General features: G+C 44.7%; 1 protein-coding gene across 1 annotated transcript in view; it reads left to right on the top strand.

The window, feature by feature from the left end:
* The window catches only part of TESC (tescalcin), a 94,765-nt gene that overhangs the window by 48,107 nt on the left and 29,713 nt on the right, over window positions 1-16,945 (top strand). Inside the window, exons 2-4 of the mRNA XM_083151454.1 lie at window positions 9,340-9,409; window positions 15,002-15,082; window positions 16,448-16,587. Of these exons, the coding sequence (XP_083007580.1) occupies window positions 9,340-9,409; window positions 15,002-15,082; window positions 16,448-16,587 (291 nt within the window). The remainder of the gene's footprint in view (window positions 1-9,339; window positions 9,410-15,001; window positions 15,083-16,447; window positions 16,588-16,945) is intronic.

The following is a 16,945-nucleotide window of genomic DNA, read 5'->3' as shown; positions in this document are numbered from 1 at the left end:
CACTCCACGCCCTAGTGGATAGTAGGGGAATGAAAAGGTCGGAGGACGCGCACCGCCGCCCCTCGCGGGCTCGCTGCGCTCGCCACGCTTCGGGTTGACGTCTATCGTGGGGTCTAGCCCACTTAGTAACATTTGGGGGGGCAATTAAAAAAAATCAGGTGAAAAAAAAAAATAAATCGGGTGAAAAATCGGTCGGTCGGATCGGTCGCATCGCATGCGACCAAATCGCATGCGATGCGATCGATCCGATTTTTTATCTTACGACCACAACGATCTAAATCGTTGTGGCCGTGCTAGGAAACAAGTACCCAAATTTTAATTGGATGCAAATTGCACATTTTTTTTTTAACGGCCAATTCGCACATGGTTACCTGTCAGTTTGAAGTTGCACTGAAGCAATTCCAACGGCCGCTCATATAGTTAGGCCGCAGATATAATTAAGTATATCTGCAGTGCCGCGGGAGAACTATATAGGGCATAAACACTGACCGGTATCGTTCATGATTTCGGTCAGTGATGTCCCCCGCCCCCTGATCTGCACATGCAGTCACTAACAAGATTATCAGATTGAGCAGCATGTACAGATGACAACATGGACATTGTTACCAATATTGACCATACACATTGAGGGATATGCAGGTACCATTAAAAATATCGATATCGTTAGCTTTTGATAGCCCCAAATCCTACACTTTTCTACCACCCTAATACTTATTTCAATATTGTCTGCTGATGCAGCTATGTGTATGTACCTTGTCCTATACTTTCTTGAACTTTAAAATCACTTTTTTCTGGTTTTGCTTATGTGCTCTGTAACTGGGCGCTGCAAATCCCTTGTGGCGCCATGTAAGTAAGGTACGATAAGAATAATTCTCTGTTACTTATGGGCCAGTGCTCTGGACTTTCCCCCAGGCTAAAAGTTGCCAACCAGCCCCTGCTTTGATATGTAAAAGTTACCCTTTAAGTTTCTTTGGACTACTGACTTAAGCCCCGTACACATGGGTGGAGATATATTGCTCAGCAATATATTGCTAGCAATACATTGCTGAGCAATATATTGCCCAGCAATACATTGCTGAGCAATATATTGCCCAGCGTCTCCTTTTCATCAGCGACCAGAGATGGTCGCTGATGACGGGAAACCTCTGCCGGGCAGTGCCCCAGAGGTAATCAGCTCCTGCGACCAGCGTTTAGAATGGGGCTGAAAACGGGAGCGCGCACCCGGCGATTTATCGCCGGGGCACACTCCCATCACTGGCAATATGGTCGCCTGCGACCATATTTCCAGCGATTTCAGCACCCGTGTGTACACAGCATAAAATATACTGTTGTACCGCCAGCTTTTAAAGATCAAATGGACATTACAGTGATGATGGCGTAGTAATAAAGAATAGAAATAATACTTTATAATGCATTTTTGTGCAAATAACACACCTGGTAGTAAGTTCCTTTTGTACTACAAAGGGGGAACACAGTACATTCAGATTTTTGTACCAAATGACGCTCAGCAGGGGAGACTGCTATTGTATCCAGAAAGAACATTAAGAAAGCACAAATGGACTGAGAAATGCTTTGCCAGATCCATGAGGCATCATGTCATTATATGCATTTACCATCAGCAGCCCATTGTTATGCATGATTATACTGATGCCATATGACTGGGTACAGTACAGCTATGTGATTTAGAAAGTTTTCTACAGTAATTGTACTTTCTGTAAATGGCAGTTCTGTCATACAGTCTATAATTAAAGCTGTTGTTCACTAATAGGAGCAGCTGCTGTCTTACCTGACCAGCCTATAAAGGGTTATTTAGGTGTGGCTTTAGAAACCACCCGTGTCGCATTTTTTAGCCTTATAAATAGTGAGGCAAGTGCATATGTTGTACTGTATTTCAGTGATTGAAGAGCGGATCAAAATATTGACCAGTTACATTTCTCTTCTTCTAGATATTTTCAGATTGTTAATGGTAAGGTGAAGGGGGGAAAAAAAGCTATTATGTTTCTGGTTTCATATAATGTTTTTGTAGTACTGTATATTTCCGGTCACCGGATAAACCAATATTTAAGCGTTCTAAGCATTGAGGCGAGTGCACTTGGTGTGCCAGACACATTCTGATTAATACGGCTGTATGTACAGATGTGCCCATGTTCATCCTTTGATATTAATCAGTCTTTCATGCCATGCCTACATTTTCTGTAAAAATTATCAAAACGGAGTGACTAGGACACACAAGCAGCTTCTGCTGATTAAATTGATATGTAGTGTGCCTATGTTCTGTGTTTGACAGCGGCTATAGCCGCATATAAAATAACACTACAGTGTCTTCCAGGGAAAAAAACTGTAATGTTCCATTTATTATGCAGATACAGCGGCCATAAAGACACACTGGGATCACGCATTGGCCCTTATTCTGGTTCACTCACAAAAGCAAATTCCTTCTCAAATGGACAAAACCATGTGCACCGCAGGGGGGCAGATGTAACATGTGCAGAGAGATTTAGATTTGGGTGAGATATTTTGTTTCTTCGCAGGGAAAATACTGGCTGCTTTATTTCTACACTGCAATATAGATCTCACTTTGAAGTAAAACCCCACCCAAATCTAATTCTCTCTGCACATGTTTAATCTGCCCCACCTGCAGTGCACATGGTTTTGTCCATTTGAGAAGGAATTTGCCTTTGTGAGTGAATCAGAATAAGGGCCATTATGTATAATGCAACTTGTAGGGCATGGAGGCTAGATGTATGTGGACACATCTGTATGTATGTATGTGTTTTTATCTTCATGCAATGTCTCAATGTCAGTATTGTGATTTTCAAAATGAATAGTTGGAAATACAATGCTTACCACCAAAGCTTAAAGGAATATAATATATACAGTGAAATGGGTACTTGTGTATTATCATGGCGCCCACGAAATCGGCCGCAAATCGCATGGAAAAATCGGATGCGATTTTGCGGCCGATTTTTGGCCGATTTTTCACTTTTTCCGGCCGATTTGCATGCTGTTCCATCATTGCACACCTTGCACACCCCCGATTTTCCATCGTAGTGCATCGCATGCAATATAGTGGCATGTGATGCATGCCATGCGATGCATGTGAAGCGATTCGATTTGTAATTGAACACTCACCCTGATGGGTGCTTACAATGTTAAATGCACCGCCATTGTTACCGCCACCCCCACTATCAACGCCAACCCGAAGCGTGGCGAGCGGCGGCGATATGCGTCGTCCGACCTTTTCATACCCCACTATCCACGTCGGCGTGGAGTTGATTTTAGATAGTGTGGCGAGTGCAGCGAGGCGAGGGGACGCGGAATACATGTAAAGTAATCCGCGTCCCCTCGCGGGGCTCGCCACGCTTCGGGCTCGGTGGCTCGCTGCGTTCGCCACACTATCTAAAATCAACTCCGACGTGGATAGTGGGGGTATGAAAAGGTCGAAGGACGCGTACCGCCGCCCCTCCCGGGCTCGCTGCGCTCGCCACGCTTCGGGATGGCGTTGATAGTGGGGGTGGCGTTAACAATGGGGGTGCATTTAACATTGCGAATCGCATCGCATGCCACTTGCTGGCATGCGTTGCTATGCGATATTTAATTGTACAATCTGGGGCATTTTCCCAAAAATCACATCGCATATCATCGCATACCATCGCATAGTACCTGGGGGTGTGCAAGGATGGAATAACATGCAAATCAGCAGGAAATGGCCGAAAATCGGCAAAAAATCGGACGCAAAATCGCATCGCAGATCAAATCGGCCAAAAAATCGGTCGCAAATCGGCCGATAAATCGGATGCGATATCGGATGCGATTTAGATGAAATCGGGGCGCCGTGATAATACACAAGTACTGTAAAATGTATACCTTATGTGCATCGCTTTTTCAAAAACAGATCTATACCATATTGATTCGTTCTTCTTTTTTTCTTCTTTGGTGACATATTTCCTAGAAGAGGGGTGTATTCAATGTGTGCCGAAATTTCCTGATGGGTGGTGGTGGGTGCTCCAGGTGGCTCTACAGGCATCAGGTTGTGTGCTTTGCGCTTCCTAAGGACACTTTTGGCCATTACTTTTGAATTTTTGGCTACAGAAGAGGGGGAGGAGCTCTGTATAAGGAGGCAGCCTGGGGGCATTGTAAATCTGGGTGCAGAGCTACTATGATGCGATTTGCAGCTGCCCACTCACAGATGATTGCAGGGGGGTCTGGCTACAAGGAGACTTGCCTATCTTTCCAGGGGGAACCATGACCATAGGCGTCAAAACCGTGGGTGCTCTGGGGGCCGAGCACCAATGGGCCACGGCAGCGGGGTCCCAGCAGTGGATATGCTGTCAACAGTGGGGGTCGTGTGGCTGATGGGAACTAGTAGCGGTATCAATACAGCTGCTAGTTCCCATCTTCCGCAGGGACCCTGCTGCTGACGGCATATCCGCTGCTGGGACCCCACTGCGGCACTGCCGCTGCCAGGATCCACGACGGCGTGCAGCGGGTGAGTCCCGGGGGTGGGGTCCACGCGTCCTCCGACTTTTTCATTACCCCACTATCATTGGGTTTGGGGTGGGGGCATCTGTGGGAGCACCCACTGGACAAAAAGTAAATCGGCGCCCCTGACCATGACACCTGATTTTTAGGAACCTCATGGCCCATCCAGGAGTGGGGGCAACTATGCTCCAGGCAGCCGCCATCCGGTGGTGCTACAGGGTGTCATTCTGAGAATAATGCAAACTCTCTCAGCCCTGCGCCATGGGTGGTGGCACCAGATACACACCTCCTAATATAGGCTCTGGTGGTAATTCAGCTTTACACGATCATTTCACATGAATTATTCCCCTAAATTATTGACAAATAGGTTGTTGTGTACACTGATAATGATTGTGACACTCTCTGCTGACTACGTATTTATTAGGTGTGACTGATTTTTCAGGACTGTGCATTCGCAGTCATTTCTACGCATGTGCAGCCGCTGAGTGTGTGATCAGCCAAGGCGAATAGACTATTCACCGGGCTCACACACAACAGTGCAGGCGTGGGGAGGCGGGCCGGGGGATGCGCCCATGGGAACAACCAATGTTTCATGGGAGTTCTCATGATAATTCCCAGATGACACGGGTGCTGGGAGCGGGTAGCTGACATCAGCACATGTCAGCTGCCCAACCGCTTCCCGCGCAGGGCGCCTGCAGATCTTAGACACCACAGAGGTGTTTCAGATATGCGAGTGCTTGCAAAATCATCATGCCCAGTCTAAACACCCAGTTTGTTGTCTCACTGTCTCCTATTGTAAAGCACAATGGAACATGCTAGAAATAAAGAAATAATAATGGAAAACTAATGTTTGCTGCTACCACATAAGGATAAGGTTCTGGTCTTGTCCCTCCTTTTCCTCGATGTGTCTGCCACTTGGTATACTTTCATTGAGTTCCACAGCTAAAAGTTTCCGCTAACTTCCTTTTACATCAGCTTTTCAGGAAGCTCTCTCTTCCTTTGTGACCTGAAATTGCCTTATTTATCCTAATACGCGCTCAAATACTTTAGTACAGTAAAGGAGTAAGATGAACATGGTATGAGAAGTGTCCTTATGAGACGATGAGATCCCTCTCCAGTAATGACCTTTCCCTTCATTACAATTCCCTACCACAGACTGGGCATGTACTGGGCATGTACACATAATTACTAATATGTATCCCTGCCCATAGCACAACAACACCAGGCTTACATTCTGTACACTGCCTGTGTCTGTTAGCTTCTGGCTATGATATATTCTACGCTTGTTTTGCCATTTATAAGAAAGTGTCATCCAGTGTAATCCCTCTATCCCAATCCAACAGTCTTCTCTCTATCCCAATCCAATGTATCCGTGTACGTCCAGTGCTATACCTCTATCACAATCCAATGTATCTATGTGTTTCCAGTGGTGTCTCTATGGGAATCCAGTGTATCCCTGTGCATCCAGTTTTATCTCTATATCAATCCAATGTATGCCTGTATGTCTAATGTTATCCCTCTATCCCATTCCAATGTATCCATGTTCATCCAGTGTTGTCTTGAATGTATTTATTTAATCCAGTGTTATCTCCCAATCCAATGCCTCCCTGTATATTATCCCCCATCCCAATCCACTGTGCCCCCCCAGACATCCAGTGTTATCTCCCATCCCAACACAATGCATCCCTGTACATCCAACAATATCCCCGAATCCCAATCCACTGCCCCACCAGACATCCAGTGTTATCTCCCATCCCAATCCAATGCATCCTTGTACAATATCCCCCATCCCAATCCACTGCCCCACCAGACATCCAGTGTTATCTCCCATCCCAATCCAATGCATCCCTGTACATCCAACATTATCCCCGTATCCCAATCCACTGCCCCACCAGACATCCAGTGTTATCTCCCATCCCAATCCAATGCATCCCTGTACATCCAACATTATCCCCGTATCCCAATCCACTGCCCCACCAGACATCCAGTGTTATCTCCCATCCCAATCCAGTGCATCCCTGTACATCCTGCAATATCTCTCCCTGGGCATCCAGTGTTATCTCATCATCCCAATCTGATTTGCAGTGCTGTGTGTGAACCAGAATAACCAGAATTTAGTTATGGTCAGAATAATTCTGACTACAAATGCTATCCACAAACTTATTTTCATATGGGCTCACACATTGTTCATCTAACTATTTGTAAAGAAAATATGTCACAGCTAGTGCCTAAAACATACATCTATATTTTAACAACTCAAGACTTTTTGGGAAGTCCCTTACTCTCCCCGATTTCAGAACGGTCCTTTTTATTTTATTTATTGTTTTATACAACAATAGTGTGCCAGCTTGTCCTATAAGGAGAGGTCATTTGCAGTTATTCAGCTGTATGCACTGGCTTTTCAGAAGTGTTCCAATGGAAATCATATGACAATGAAATCATATGACAAATATGTTATGTCAACTTGATTTACCCCGAGTATATTTAAGCACAGGGCAGGTCTTTAACTTAGGTTAGAGAGAGTTTTGCTGGGTACATACTAGCAGATTAATTCTGCTGATCTGATAAATGCTCTGATCTGTCATACTGATTGCCAGATCAAAGTGCAGCCATACACAATGCGCAATTTCATGCTCAATGTGCACTTTCTTTATTGGGATTGGTAGGTCATCAGATCCTGACCTGAGTCCCAATCTTACTGTGGCAGGAGTGTGTACCCGTCTTCAGTATTACATATTGGCGTGACAATTTGCTAACTCCGAATGGCCATGTTCTGTCATAGACAGAGGTTTATCTAGAGCAGGGGTCCTCAAACTTTTTTGCTCTGTGACCCCATTAGACAATAAAAATAATTAAGGGACCCCAGCAAGTTACTGCAGAAGGTCATCCTGTCACATGGGGTGCCGGAGGGCTTCCCCGACAGTCGGGATTCCGACAGTCATTTCTCCGACGCCGGAATCCCGACTTATCCCTCGTGGGGGTCCACGACCCCCATAGAGGGAGAATAAAATAGGTGGCAAGCGTAGCTCGCCACCGTGCCCGCAGCGTGGCGTCTGAGTAATGACTGTCGGGGTAATATACCACACCCGTCACGTGTAGTCAGCAGACAGCACATACATGGCAGCATTGTGTACACACTAAATGATGTGATGCGAAATTACAGCCAAAAAACTGATATTTTAGACTCCTTGAATCACTGAGATTAGAAAAGTTATCAGCCTGACGGTCAGCAACATGGAGTTGCGACCCCATGCTGAGTAGGTTGGGACCCACTTTGGGGTCAGGACCCACAGTTTGAGAACCGCTCTGATCTAGAGCATCTTCTTTCTAAGATCTGATGGTTGGTACTCCCTGCATGCAGGCCTCTCCCTGCCCCTACAATGCAGAAACTGGCTTTCTGTTGTCTACTTTGCTATAGGCCAGTGAGTGTTTGCTTTAAACAGTTATTATGGGACTAGTCTGCATGCGCAGCTTGTGCTCGTTCTTCTATTTTTGTTCTAGTCATTTTGCTCTGCTGCCTCACTGCTCAAATTGAGACACCGCTCATATTTTCCAAAGAACACATGAACCTGAATTAACCCTCGCAACGACTTTCAATTATACGCTTGCTCTAAAGCTACATACTCCTTTGCTCCGTCTGACCATTTCCCAGATGTAGCACTGGAACAGGCTATGGTGGTCTCTCCCCCTACATATAGTTTGGACTAATCTGCTTTTAGGCTCGGAGAGCTCCTCTGTGACCATGACCTATGTGTGGTCTGTAAATTGTGGCATTGATTCCTATATTACTGTACACAGGCTGACTGCACATTAGAGGGCCGATTCAGGATTGCTCGTAGCGATCCGAATTTGGCCCCAGCCCCGAGGGTCAGGGTTTGCACGTACACATTTTTACGCATGTGCAAATCCTGACAGCGAACGGCTTCGGCGAGTTACACACTGTGGAGGGGGACATCAGCCCCATCTTCGTCCCAGCTCTCGTAAATAAAAGTTCAGACTGACTTTTATTTGCGATGGCAGGAGAAATCATATGGTCGTTGACCATCGAATGATCTTTCCTGCTAGCCGCTGCATGAGAGGCGAGCGTTATGCCAGGCGGCGTTAAGCAGCGAGCGACAGATGCTTAGCGACTGGTGTAGAATCACCCCCTAAATTCATCCCCACTTGCCCTTGATTTACAAGTCTTCCTGCTGTAATTGGACAGCTGAAACATTGTACATGGTGTAAACAATCTGAAATTGTGACCTCATTATGCCAAAAACATCTTTGTGTTCTTTTTCGTATGAAATGTGAATAACTCTCAGGATGTGGAGCTCATACACAGTATAGATTGGAAGGGCGAGTGTGTCCTTCCATCACACTGTCACATTAATAAACATTAGCTGCATTTATTATACGCTAGTCAGCATTCCCATGGAGGCATTGCCCATAATGCAACACCATAAACCCGCTTACAGCGAGAATTATGGAAAAAGAAAGTTTTTACATAATACTCCATGTAAATAACGCTGCAACTTCTAGTGAGAGCATATCTGTATGTATCCGAATGGCACAGTTACGTTTCATTACACGATTAGTCATTCTAATGAGCTAAAGCAGCTTTTCCATCAGATTGGGGTACTTGAGTTCTGTTCTCGGGATAATGTTTGAGTTCTTGTCTAGAAATGTAAGGCAGGATGCCAGCGCTGTCATTACTGACTTATCTCCCTGCTGGGTATCTCCTAGCGCTGATATTAGAAATGGTAAAATTGGGACATACTGACTCTTCCTGTGCCAAGCAGAGAAAACGTATGACACAATGCTATGGATTACAGTGATGATTTTAACCCTTTCCTTTGCTTGCTTGTGTCTCCTCAGTCTCGGCAGAGCAAATTGAGCATCTACACAAGCGCTTCGTCTGCCTGACGGGGGGAAAAGGAGTTCTCAGGTATTGATCTAGTGTCTTATCAGAAATACTAAATAAGCTATCTGTATACTCTGATGCTGGGAATAAAAACCTACTACAAAGCTGAATATAAGGAATGTTATTATAATGTTCACATTCACCAATATGGATGCAAAAAAAAAATGTCTGAATGGGCAATATGTGTGATAAGAGCATGACAGTGCGTATGGCTATATTTCTCTGATGATGGCGGGACTGAGATACATATGGATGACAGTTGGGATGCTGGCCTTCAGTATACTGACATCGGCATCCCGATGGAGAGAATCCAAACAAGGGAGAGGTAAGTATATAACCCTAACCCTTCCCACTAGTCCTTAATGGTAATCCGTGCACCCCACAGCCTAATCCTAACCCCTGCGCAACCCTAGGAGGTCGGATGCTTATCCAATGCTGCGTCTTCAGATGCACACAGCCAATCAGAGGATTATTGTGATGACTGCACTGGGAAACACTACTTGTTTATCTACTACACATTTCCAAACTTGTGTATGAGAGAGAAAAACGTGATGTATTCGCTACTAAATGCATGTTACCCATAAGGAAATAACTTAGATGCTGAGAATGCCCCCAGGACCTTATCCGCTGATAATCATATGTTTACACAGGAATGTGTGAATATAATGCATGACTGTAGCCTGTCAGAAGACACAAACGTGTATCCTAGATAACTGCACTCATTGGTCACTCCTACCATGTACAGATATTCTCTATGTAGTACAAACAAACCATTGTGCTTATGTTTAAAGTTTAGTTATACTGTTGTTGACTTTGTTCACTAGAAGCATTTAGAATTAGTTTCCATATGTTAAACCTCTTACTAATAAAACTCTGGCATGTTATTGGGACTTGGTATATGAGCCCCTAGTGCCAGGGCTCATCCTATATATTATTATACAGCATCTCCCAGTATTGGAGACAGTGACTACAACTGTGACTACTTATTTGTGTTATAGTTAATCAGTGTTATCCAACTATTTACATAAGGATGGCTATAGTGAAGGCAGTAGAGCAGGCATGTCCAAAGTCAGGCCCGGGGGCCAAATACGGCCCGTGCTGTCACTTCAAGCGGCCCGCAGTCTCCAGCTGGAAGCGGGCAGAGCATCAGGTGTGGGAAGCACAGCACAGGACACTAAAGGTTGGGCCCCCCGGCGAGCGTGCCTTTACCTTGCTCTCTGCTGCAGTGAGGAGGTGCCGGCCACCACAGTCAGATGTGTTTGGCATCCTACCCCTGCTGCTGCAATTGTATATCACCCTACTCCACAATCACAGTGACTGCAGTGTTTGGGGAGGGGGACAGCAAAGGGGGAAGCATGCTCCCGTAACATGCAGAGTGGAGGAGGGCAGCAGCGGGAGCCCAAGCATCTCCTGTCCTTGCAGTGCCTGCTTTGCCTCTCCTTCATCTGGCTCACACAAGGGGCTGGGAAACATACAGAGAAGGGAGGGGGCAGAGTGGGGGACATACAGTGAAGGAGGGTCAGGCTGGGGGACATACAATGAATGGAGGCACTGATGGACCTTAAGAGAAGGGGGGCAGGCTGGGGGACAGAGTGAATGGGTGCAGAGTGGGGAACATACAGTGAATGGGGGACATACAGTGAAGGAGGGGCAGGCTGGGGGAAATACAGTGAAAGGGGACATGCTGGGGGACATAGAGTGAATGGGGTAGAGTGGGGGACCATTCTAATGTGATTAATGATTCAAAGAATGTCAGGCTGAATGGTCGGCCCCCACACATTTACACTTCACCAAATCTGTCCCTCGTCGCAAAAAGTTTGGACACCCCTGCAGTAGAGAGTCTGGCCGGGCCCAGGTACTTAGTAAGCACGGCCTCATCACAGTAGTGCTTTAAGCACCTCCCTGGCCACACTGCAGCCCAGTACACAGCAGCATGTGCTGGGTTGAGAAGAGCTGCTGTTGCCAGCTAACGGGGGCCCCACAGGGCCCCTCCATTCTGCCTAGGCCCAGGTAATTAGTGTCCCTCCCCCCCTCTCTTGGCAGCACTGGCTGGCTACAGTATGTATGTGGTCCTATGGTCCTGATTCTGGTTGACTCGGTAAGCTGCAAAGTTTGCAGTTTACCGAGTCCCACAGGGTCCGCCTCGCCAAATCGCGGACCTCAGTTCCACCATATCCCCTCACAACCATGCGGCTAATGTCATGTGACACCAGCACTCCTCGTCTCACATACAGACCCAGAGGAACGCCCAGCGTTTTCATGGGGACGAACATGAAAGGCTGGGCATTCCCATGGGCGCGACCAAGGCTGCGCTGCTCCGTGCAAATGGGCCGGAAACTATGCAAGTCGCCGAGTCCATTCGCATATAGAGCCTTCACATGCCCATAAATCATCATGCGCAGGAAAAAAACATCGCTCCCCTGCGCGAACGTGCGGGGGAGCGCATTAAGCAGAATGACCCCCTATAAGTGATGTGCACCTCAGAAATAACATTTTGGGGGATTGCATCTGATCCATTGTTTCTAATTGTCCGGCTCTGATGTTAATGAGGATATATAAAAATGAAGTGTTTTGCATAATTGTTTTTGAATAGTTAAATATTTTCAAGCTTTGTGTAGGAAACCACTATACACAGAACAGTCTCACCTTTATGTTCTGCTTCACTATAAATGTAAGTATAACATCCTAGACTGTCAGCTCTGTATAAAGTAGTGGACGGATCCTTATACAGTAATGTCACCAGTTACCCCATGCGGTACTGTCAGTATCCTGTGTTGTGTAATATAAAAGGCTGTCACTCTGAATGTGACGCCAGATGACCCTCTGATGTCTGTGGCTCATTAAACATTTATTACTCATTAATTAATCAATAGTTCTCATTTATAACAAAACTACTTACCCCCTCAGCTTTCCACTGTTTCAGAAATAGATCAGGCCCTGCAGTTCCCATATATCGGGCCATGGGGGCGCCGATGCAGAAAGGTGAGGGAAACCAGTTGGAACAAGCAGTGATAATAAACCTCTCTTTCTAACATGCTAAACCTGGAGAAGGAGTTTGCCACCACTTCAAATATAAACCCCTACATGTTACATGTTGCCCAGCAATCATCTTTGCTATGAAAATTGTGTGTATTATGGATATGACAGTTGTTTAATGAAAATATTTCTCATTTACAGGGTAGTGCAAAATGAATTATGACACTAGAAAAGTAGATATAATATGGTGGTAGGCAGTCAGCAGAAATAAAATGGTGGAGAGTGCTAAAGTAACACAAGGAAATGGACAGGCTAGAATAAAACTTAGAGCAATGGCTATTAATTTGACATTATTTTGAAACTGTGACTAGGTAAAACATAAATAGAGAGGGAATGTAAGAGTCTTAAGGTGCCCACAGACGCATCGATCCCGGCGTGCGTTCTGTGCTTAACTAGCACACATAGCATCGCATCGTATGCCTTGTGCATGCGATGCGATGCTATGCGATAAAAAGGTAGTACAAAAAGTATGTGCAGCACATACTTTTTGTACTGTGCGATGAGGTGCCGCGGGAGCGCGCACCCCATCACATAGCATCGCACTGCCGGGATCGGTGCGTGTGGGCACCATTATAACTAATGGTGTGTACACACGGTCAGATGTGCCTTAAGATCCTTTCCACGATCAGATCAGATCAGATCGTGGAAAGGATCTTAAGGCACATCTGATTTGCATCCAATCTTGACTATATAGTGCAGATCTGCACTATATAGTCAAGGCAGCCAAGACTTTCTGGCTTCCGATACGTGAACGCGCATCGGGATCGCAAGGGTTAAAACCCTTGCGATCTGCATTCGATTCCGATCCGATGCCGATCCGATGTTGACTATATCGTCAACATCGGAAAGGAAATTGGACCGTGTGTACACACTATTAGCTCAAAAACTCAAAGAAGAGGGGATCAACTTAAATATGCCATACAGTATCTTATACGGAGCAGTACTGCTGCAAGGAAAAGGAAACTGAACTTTGCTTGGATGGTTCTATAAACTTTATGGAAATATGATGCCTAGGATGGGGTATCTGCATATATGTCTTTCATCCTACTATCCCCAGATGCCACCTGGTAACAGACTCCAACTCTAACAAAATCATTTTAGTGTACATCTGGCATGTCCCAGATATTGATAAAATCCACCCCCAGACACCGCCCAGGAACAGATTTGCTCCATGGAATTTCAGTCTGCAACTCCAGGTGGTAACCATTGGGACGCATGTGCAGTGCTTCTCCAATGCATGTGCAGACTTTATACATTGGGTGCTTATGGTTTCAACACTTACTAGAACCCAGAAGAATTATGGAGGCAGCACCTCTAGTGGTCAGTACCGGAATAAAAAAAAAAAGTAACATTTTGAATTCTACTGTGTGGAAAAGGAGTGGAATGATCATTCTAATTTACAAGGAAGAAGCCGGAGAAATGGAAATGCTTGCAGTTATTACACATATTGGCTGGTTTGACTTGGGCACTTTTATGAACTATCATAGAACATTTTGTTTTATGAAGAAGGATTGCATTGATCTTCATTAAGTTGTTAATTATTTCAATCATGTTCTCTTTTCCCGAGCTGCTCTAATTAACAGAACATTTGGAGATCCAGCTACTACGGATTTCACAGTCTATGTAATCCCATAAGGAGGAATCATCTATTTCAATTCAATTAAACTGCCATGAATTATACATTTCTAATTTACTAGCACATTGAAAACATGCCATGTGTCACGCAAAACCTTTCTTGATATTAGTTTATCTTTATCTTGAAATGACTGTGTCTCCATCACTGTGAGTTCCCTAATGCTAATGGCATGTCATGCACATCAGAAGGAGGACATGGCACATCATGCAAATCAGGAGCAGTTTAATATGGAAAGTGCATTCTGCTGGCAAAATTAGTTTGGGGAAAGATGTTTTAATACACTGCCAACAAAAGGACAAAGATGCAAGTATTCATGCACTAGCCGCATAACATTTTCTAATGGATTCCCAACAATGTGCTGCCTCCATTGTCTTCAATACAGGACTTCCCTTGTGCACTGTACACTGTGGAGCTGGTGCTGTGGGTGTAATAGACTTGAAAGGATGCCCAAGTTGGAGAGAACTACATCGTTATGTCACTTTCTGGCTATCTTTCGTAGAAGTTTCTTTCCTCCAGTTATTGGTTTGTTATGGTGGCATTCCATATGTATTGTCTGAGGCCTTGTTCTTTGGCTGGGAAAAAAAATGCACTGAGATGGGTTCAGAAATCAGGAAACAATGACTGCCCCTTATATCCTTTGCATAGGTTACATTGTCCGAAAGTTCTAGATTATGTTGGTGTTGAATGAGGTAGTGAGTCCTAGCCCAAGTGCCACGACTCACACTCAGACACCTGTATTCCTTCATAAATATATGCCTTTATTATTTCTTCGTACAGTACATACAGTATGTAATTCCATATACTCTTTTTGTGCCATCACCTCAAAAGCGTGTTGTTTAAGCTCTAAGATGAAGTCATTGACACTTTCACTTCATCGTAATATTTTTTTATGCCATGAAAACATTGTAATATTGTTTTTCTTTTTTACACCTTTTCCCTACAAGTAAAAGAGATTTGGAAGCAATTGAAGATTTGAAGCAAAATCCTATTAGAGAGAAAATCAAAAATGCATTTTTTGATCGAAGGTAAGCTGAAAACATTTTTATTTTAAAAAATTGTTGTTCCATCATATCGTTGGTTGTAAATGTTACACTATTACAGATCACAGACTTTCCGCACAATGCAGCACAACCAGTGGGACCTTTCCCTTCCCTGGGCGGAGACATTATCCGTTTCCATGGAGAACCTGGGCCACTGCCTACATATGTTTATGACAGAAACAAGTGCTGTACACTGTAGGATTTGAAATCGCTGGGTGAAAAGATTGCACCTTGTATTTTATTATTTATTAACGGTTTCTTATCTAGCGCAGCATATTCCATTGCGCTTTACAATAGAAGACAGTTATACAACAAACTGGGTATTTACAGACAGTCAAAGGTATGAGGGCCCTGCTCACAAGCTTACAATCTATAGGGAAATAGGCAATGATACAATGATACACATTGCATTAATTCCACCAGAATGCAAATATTCCTGGTGTGCTGTATGATACGGTGACCCAACAGATGGGCCAGAGGTCAGAAGGATGGAAAATGTGAAAAAGAAAGAATCTGTGTGTGGCCTGTACAGTGGGGATATGTTTGGTTAAGAATGATATATGAAGGTTATGTGGCTGGTTCTGGAATTCGATAAGCTTGCTCGAAGAGGTGAGTTTTCAGGGAACGCTTGTAGGTTTGTAGACTGGAGGAGAGTCTTATTTGTGCGTAGGAGAGCATGCCACAGAGTGGGTGCAGACCGGAGAAAGCCCTGCAATCGGGAATGGGAGCGAGTAATGAGTGTGGATGAGGGACGCAGATCTTGTGAGGAGCGGAGAGGTCGGGTTGGGAGATATTTTGAGATAAGAGAAGAGATGTAAGTTGGTGCAGTTTAGTTTATGGCCGTGTGTGTAAATAAAATAATTTTGTATTGAATACGATATAATACAGGTAACAAATGAAGTGACTGACAGAGTAGCTTTGCAGACAATAAATGTCTGGCTAGGAAGATTAGCTTAGCAGCTGCATTCATGATGGACTGTAGTATGTACACTGTTATGTAATTTGCATGTTTCTTATACGTCAAACATATTAAATAAATGTAGTTACATACAACCCAATCACATCATTACCTTCTCTCAAGTTCTGACACACAAAGCACAAAAGTTATTGATCATCTATTTGTTGGGATGATCTATAGCTTTAACCCAAATGATCATCTAACACAATTTCCCCAATTACATATTGGCTAGGCAATGCCATGTTCCAGAGACCAATGACTAAATGATAATGTACTCCAAATGTTTTTGATTCCCTAATTAAATAGAATGGTGCATTAGCATACTGTGTCTCTTTGCCATGTGCATATATATGTGAGTCCCACCTTGTCCTGTAACTTGTGCTCTCTTGCAGGAATCTTCAGACAGGATCTCATGGGTTTGAAACAGAAATAAACTTTGAGCAGTTTCTCATTATTATGTCCTATTTCCGTCCGATGGGCCCGAGAGTAGATGAAGAGAGCATTAGTGTCTGTCGCAAAGACAAGTTGAGGTGTAAGTAGCTTTCAGTGACTGCCAGTGAACATGCATGAATTAAAAAAATACAGATGCATTTGTTATGTCATGTGAGGGGATGCAGTTGAAATCCTGGCGGTCAAAATCCCTGACGCCGGAATCCCGACCGCCGAAATCCCGGCACATTGTCCCGCTATGGTTGTCCACGACACCCGTAGAGGGGGGGGGGGGAGCGATCCACGGCCCCCCTTTGTCGGGATTTCGTCGGCTGGGATTTCGTACCAATCCCCATGTGAGGGCATAGGGCAGAGGAGAGGGAGGCTATTAGATAGGGTTAAGTGGTAACACCCTCTGTGCTCACTAATTCATATGACTGTGGTTGCCATGGTAATCGCAT

This window comes from Crinia signifera, chromosome 1, assembly GCF_055691185.1.
Source record: "Crinia signifera chromosome 1, ASM5569118v1, whole genome shotgun sequence".
Taxonomy (NCBI): Eukaryota; Metazoa; Chordata; class Amphibia; order Anura; family Myobatrachidae; genus Crinia; species Crinia signifera.
The sequence above is the reverse complement of the archived record's forward strand: the minus strand, read 5'-3'. Positions and strand labels throughout refer to the sequence as shown.